Here is a 6,366-nt window from a genome sequence, read left to right on the forward strand (position 1 = left end):
CTAAAGGCGTTCCTACCTCTTGTCGAAGCTTACCATGCTTCCCAAGCGTCGAGGACGTCGCTATCTTAGGTGGGGGAGAATGTTAAGGGCCGCCCGCGCACTCGGCACCCTTGACGCGCACTTTGGCCACTCAACCATTCTTCATGGCCGACCAATCAACCTTCGCCGACAGACGCTGGACTTCCGCAGTCTTAGAGTTTTAGGTGTTGGTCTTTTACTTCGCTTTGTTATTTTGCTTTATTTTGTTTAGATTGCTCAGGGGACGTTAGGCCTCCTCAGGTGTGTTTTTCAATCTTTTTAGTGTCTAATGCTTTCAATAGGATTTTTTTTTTAAACCTATTATAGGGAGGGGGGAATGAGTTCAAGAAGCTCAGTTTAGTGACGTGTTAGAGTCCCCCTTAAGGCGATCCCCTTGCTCTAGTGTCCACTGTATACGCATTTTCAGTTTAATAAAATCTCTTTTCTGAAATTGCATGTTCAATTTGCTGTCGTTGTTGTTGTTGCTATAATTATTGTGGTTCCTATCGGTGCGATGCGTTAGTGCCGAGCGGGAGCATGCTGTGATTGGCGGAAGTAGTCAGCGAACTTCTAACCATACGGTGCGCGTTGCGAAAAGGCGCTTCATGAGACCCGGGGTGGTCTGATTTGGCATAGGGCATTCAGAGAGAAAGAAGGCTCCTTCTAAGTGTAGGATTGGCAAACCCGAGGAGGAGGATGCTACACCCTAAATACAAACTTACTACTCTAAGCAGGCCACCACCTCTTTTTTTTTTTGGGGGGCCGGTGGGGGAGGGTGAATGATGCCATAAAAGTACACTTAGCCCAAAGAGGGAGGGGCCATAAAGTCATGTGGCCGAAGGAGCATAACCTCGACCTAAAGGCCTAAGAGCAGCCTTTGGAGGAAACAGACTTCATAGGGAGCGAAACAGTATTTCTGTAGGCCCAAAATTAAGGATGAAAGAGGAGATACCTAGGCACTAGCATATCTTTGTGTGCAATTGGCCAAAGGCCATTCGACCACATGGAGGAAGACCGACCATGCACCTTGTAACATAGCTCAAGGACTTGGGCAGATCACCTTGCACATTCAAACACCCCCTAGGAATTCTGAAGCATATACTACAAAGAGGCTTATCCGATCACAAGTCCCTAGCAATCATGATTCTCAAAGATCTTCCATAACCTCTTTCGTCTTCCTTTGTGGCTTTCTCGCAGTAGTTATCATCTCGAGTCCTAAAGGGGTTGTACTCCTTCAAACAGTAAGGAACTATAGATATAAAAGCAAGCTTTTTTCCTCCGATAGAGGGTACCGATTTACATAGCATACATACACGCAAGCACTCACTTTCTTACAAATCAAGTATTACTCTAGTGCATTACATCGTTTTCTCCTTTACGCCATTTTTTTTCTTATTTCTCTAACTGGTTACAGCATAATAGAATTGGGTGTCGGAATGCTAATATATTTTCTATAGGTTCTTATTTCAAGACTTGTGAAAAATTCAACCAATGGATCCCAAGTCCAATACGATCCAGACGACACAGATTAATCATATTTCTTATAGAGTTACTATATTTATTTATTTCTTCTTTTCTAAAATTAAGAAAGACTTGAGTTGAATTTAGTATGCAAAAGTTTAAACACTTTGTGCACTAAACATAAGTAGAATTGTTAGCATATGTGAGATAAGAATGAATAATGAAAACACAAATGTTATACTTTCTTTCCATTCTCACAGCTGAAAATAACACATACTTGTTGTATCTTCACAAGATACAAGTTGTCACAAAGCAACACTGCATGAAGTTACGCCTGTAAGGCCGCAAAATTACAGCTAACGACGAGCACATCTTCTACGAGGTACTTGGCTTTTCCCTAATAATTCTAACACAATGGCAGCCATAAACAACAAATTAAAGTATTAGCTAATAGCTATTCTTCCTCTCATCTGTACTGAGATACAGTATAAGAATGGCGATGAACACTAGCTAGATAGGCTACAAGAGATGACCTTCACCATCTTCTTGCTACTACTTGTTTTCAACTTTGCCATTGGCCTCAACTTTGCCATTGGCCTCAACTTTGCCGTTGCCAACAACTTTTGCATTATTGGCAGTTGTATTTTGCGCTGCATGGTTCGCGTTCACTAGGGAGTCGAATTTTTCCGATTTCTCCAGCACAATTTCAATCTGGTCAATATCATCGAGCAAATGACGAGTACCTCAAGAAATTGAGGAAAAATGCAATTTACCCTCCCTATGATATTGTAAGTGTGCAAATTACCCTCTTATGAAAAACAAATTAGCAATTGATTCTCCTGTGTTTTTAAAAATACAGCAACTTACTCCCCCTATATTTTTTAAAATAAAGCAATTTACCCCTCTGTCTTGGGGTTTAAATTGTTTCATTTTAAAGAATATAAGAGGGGAATATGCTATTTTTTCAGAGTGGATAATTTGTTCATTTGCAGTATCACAGAGAAATAAATTGCATTAGACCCCAAGAAATGGTGTTGATGTGTGTACAAAAAGATTTGATTACAATGTGAATGATTTAGAACAGCTATATGACCTCAAGGTATGATTAGAAGTTCGATTAGGGTACAAAAAGCTCAATAGGAAATAAAAGATGAGTTTAAAGTAATTTACCTCTCCCTGCAATATTACAAATGAGCAAATTATCTCCTATGAAAAAAAAATAGCGGTTTATCCTATTATGTTTTTCAAAATGAAGCAATCCACCTCCTTGTCTAAAGAGGTAAATTATTTCATCTTAAAAAAAATAGGGGGTAAATTGTTGCACTTTTGAAAACACAGGAAGGTAAATTACTATTTTTTCAATATGGGATAATTTGCTCATTTCCAATATCACAAAAGGATTACTTGCATTTTTCTCTATAAAAGATCTCAAACTACATTGACGTTCCTTGAGTTAAGGTCTAATTACACACACTTTATGTGTTTTTTAAAATTACAAGAATACCTTTTCAAGTTATAATTGTAATTTACACGAACAACTCATCAAGTAAAAAACACTTAACACACCCCCTAACGACGTCATATCGACATCCCTTCAGAGGTATCATTGTAATTTTATACAAAAAAAGAATATTTATATAATGAGAACTTATATTCGGGTTGTCAATAAAATTAATTACCCTATTAAAAACTTACCACTAAATTAGAATTCAAATGACTAAGACGAAAAATAAAATTGCACAAAAAGATCGATCAAGAAACATACTCACCCTTGCCTTGTGAACTACACGGCCCTTGGCTTGGTCCTTCATTCCAACTGTGGATGTCGTAATACCTATCGCAATTCATTTCAAGAGATTATCACACTATCATTTTGCCTCCACTCTTCCCTCGCTACAAAATTAAATTATTCCCTACATTATAAATTATTTCGACTTAAAAATTACGACAAATTAACGTTATATTATCTACCACGATCGAATAAAACCATGCAAAAACTTATAATTAAGTTTCGACCATTATTAATGAATATCCATTGCGTTTTACATATATGGCCTTGTAACTAATGTTTTGGCCTCGCTGATCAAATAATAGCTAATAGCCGTTGGCGCAATTATAATTAGATAATATCTGCTACGATTTTTTACTGGTCATAATAAAAATATTATGTTTCTTCTTGTGGCAAGTGATGGCCGTCTTATTGGATTTGAAGAAGTAATTGCTTGAACAAAGTACTTACTCTTCTCTTTGACGAATCCATTGTTCTTCAAAATCTCAGCTATTGTGACGACAGTTGTGATTGCTGGGGTAAGCAGTGAAAGTAAATATGTGAACACGATTAGAGTAATTGGACATTAATCCTACTTAATTAAAAATGTCTGGATTAAATGGGTGAATAGCAATTCACTTTCCTGTGATATTGAAAATGAGCACATTACCCCTCTACGAAAAAAAAATAGCAATTTACCCCCTTGTACTTTTTAAAATGAAGCAATTTACCTCTTATATACGGGGAGGTAAATTGCTTCATTTTAAAAATTATAGGGGAGTAAATTATTATATTTTAAAAAATACAAGAAGGTAAATCGCTATTTATTTTTTTATAAGGGGTTTGCTCATTTACGATATCACAAAAGAATTGCTTGCATTTTTGCCTTAATTGTTTGGATTGTGAAATTTGGGGTTCATATAGAGGGAAATGAGAACAATTTTGCAAAATAAAAGAGCTAAAAAAAGAAAGAGTTATGGTGGTTACCCATGCCCAAAGCAGAAAGCTCAATCTCGTTATGCTGTTGTAAGTACCTCTGTGTCAATGGATGACAACAATTTTTACCCATCAAACACATGCGAAACAAGAAAGTACGTAAACTATATGCATGCATTTAAATAAAAATTAAAGAGAGAAAGTAATTAATTTAAGAAATCATAGCAGAGTATAATTTCACTTATATATATATATATTATATATAGTATATATGAAAAAAAATTAATAAGGTTTCGCTGTATTTTTGGATCCCACAACTTATGTTACGTGGCTTTTTCGGCCGTTAATTTTTTAGAATAGCATTTTGGTCTTGCCTCTTTTTAATTTTCATCATTTTAGTCCGTTCTAGCTGGAGTTCACCCATCTTGCAGGAAAAATGCATGTGTCTCTCACGTAATATTTTAAAATTGAGGCTTTTGTTTATATTGGCACATTTATGTCAATATATTTGTCCTTTAACATTTTAGGATAGCATTTTAATCTTGGACATTGTTTTTATTTTCACTGTTTCAATCATTTTTTTCATTAGAATTCACCTTTTTCGCCTGTCAAGTTGAATTCCAACACACTAAAGAATTAAAATTACAAAAATTAAAAAAATATAGGAACAAAATGGCTAAGTTAAAAAGTTAAAAAAATGAAAATAGCAAATAACCCAAGTTATGAGATAAAAAAAAAAGCATTTAATCCACTTTCACCTAAATAATTCATGAATTTACACTACCTTAATTGAGAAATTGCTTTATAAGAGAAAAATTTCTTTCAAGTGTATTAAATAAATTATGGATGTTGAGATTCAGATATAATGATGTGTACAATTATTTATGCAACTCAACACCTGCAATTTGTTATGATCATGGAAAAGCTTATTAATCATATATGTCTCTCTTTCCCAAGAAAAGATGACATATTCATGGGCAAAAATGCAAGAAATCCCCTTGTGATATTATAAATGAGCAAATTATTCCCTTATGGAAAAAGAAATAGCGATTTACCTACCTATATTTTTTAAATACAACAATTTACCCTCTTATGATTTTTAAAAATAAAGCAATTTACCTACCTGTATAAGAAGATAAATTGCTTCATTTTAAAAAATACAGGAGGGTAAATTGATATACATTTTAAATCTCATAGAAGGGTAAATTGCTATTCACCCCATATTTAACTGTCCTGTCGTAATTTTGCATAATGTCTCACCTTATTCAAATTAAGAGTGAATTATACAAATAACTTCTGACATTATGTTTAATTATATAAATTAAGCACTCGTATCGTTTCTAGAATTACAAGTACATGTGTATGTTTTTGTCCCTGAAGAAGTATTTATACAAATTACAATTACAATCCGAAAGACATTATACGTACATGTAATTTTTCAAAAAATAGAGTAGATTTGTATAATTAAACTAATCTTAAGGAGTGTTCATCTAATTTACCCCAAAATTAAAGTCCTAGAAATACCAAATCCATGTTGCCCCTCCAGATAAAAGACTACTTCAAAACTTTTGCACTTAATTAGGAAAATGATTAGGAAGAAAACAATGATGATATTTTGACAAGGCCAAGTAGTAGGACATGGACATGCACATGAACATGCAGTAGTAGGACATGGACATGCACATGAAGATGAGAGAAAAAGAGGTTGAACTGAACCTTTGCAAGATTGACATAGAAGAAGAGGGGTTTCTTGGTGTTGGAAACTTGAATTCTGTTCTTCTTCAGATTCTCATTGTTTGTTTGTTTCATTGCAGCAGGTGCCATTGTCATTTTTCACTTGAAGAATCAATTCTCTTGCTGCTTCTTATGATCTTGGGTACGTACGTAGGTTTGTTTATAAATTCTCTCCTTGGCTTGAGTTTTGCAACACTACTGTATGTGTGTATGTATAGAGTGGGAGAAAAAGCAAGCACATCCATTATATAACAAGAAAAATAATTCAATGGAAACCCGACATTTCAGCGTTTTTGACCTCGTAAACATCAATTCAGAGTCAAGCAAAATATGTATAGGTTGTTAAGGTTGAAGGGATGAGAATAAGGGCGTGAAATAGTGATATATATTTTGTATCACCAATTTGTATATCACGGACATCTAATTATAGTAAACTTCTCCTTGTAGGT

The 6,366-nt window shown here is 34.7% G+C and overlaps 1 protein-coding gene across 1 annotated transcript; it reads right to left on the reverse strand.

Annotated features, from left to right (window-relative positions):
* On the reverse strand, positions 1,698-6,120 carry LOC105172279 (uncharacterized protein At2g34160). The gene is made up of 5 exons (XM_011093659.2): positions 5,900-6,120; positions 4,235-4,283; positions 3,719-3,781; positions 3,249-3,313; positions 1,698-2,190 (listed from the first exon to the last, which is right to left on the reverse strand). Exons 1-5 carry the CDS (start codon positions 6,011-6,013, stop codon positions 2,032-2,034), a joined length of 450 nt encoding a protein of 149 aa, XP_011091961.1. The 5' UTR covers positions 6,014-6,120; the 3' UTR covers positions 1,698-2,031.

This window comes from Sesamum indicum, linkage group LG10 (assembly GCF_000512975.1).
Source record: "Sesamum indicum cultivar Zhongzhi No. 13 linkage group LG10, S_indicum_v1.0, whole genome shotgun sequence".
In the NCBI taxonomy this organism is placed as follows: Eukaryota; Viridiplantae; Streptophyta; class Magnoliopsida; order Lamiales; family Pedaliaceae; genus Sesamum; species Sesamum indicum.

Excerpts from the sequence above, each read along its gene's own strand:
- LOC105172279 (XM_011093659.2), bottom strand. The coding sequence starts at position 6,013 with ATGACAATGGCACCTGCTGCAATGAAACAAACAAACAATGAGAATCTG. Across the intron at positions 4,284-5,899 it reads TCTATGTCAATCTTGCAAAG|AGGTACTTACAACAGCATAA; the intron begins GTTCAGTTCAAC and ends CCATTGACACAG. Across the intron at positions 2,191-3,248 it reads GTGTAGTTCACAAGGCAAGG|ATTGAAATTGTGCTGGAGAA; the intron begins GTGAGTATGTTT and ends GATATTGACCAG.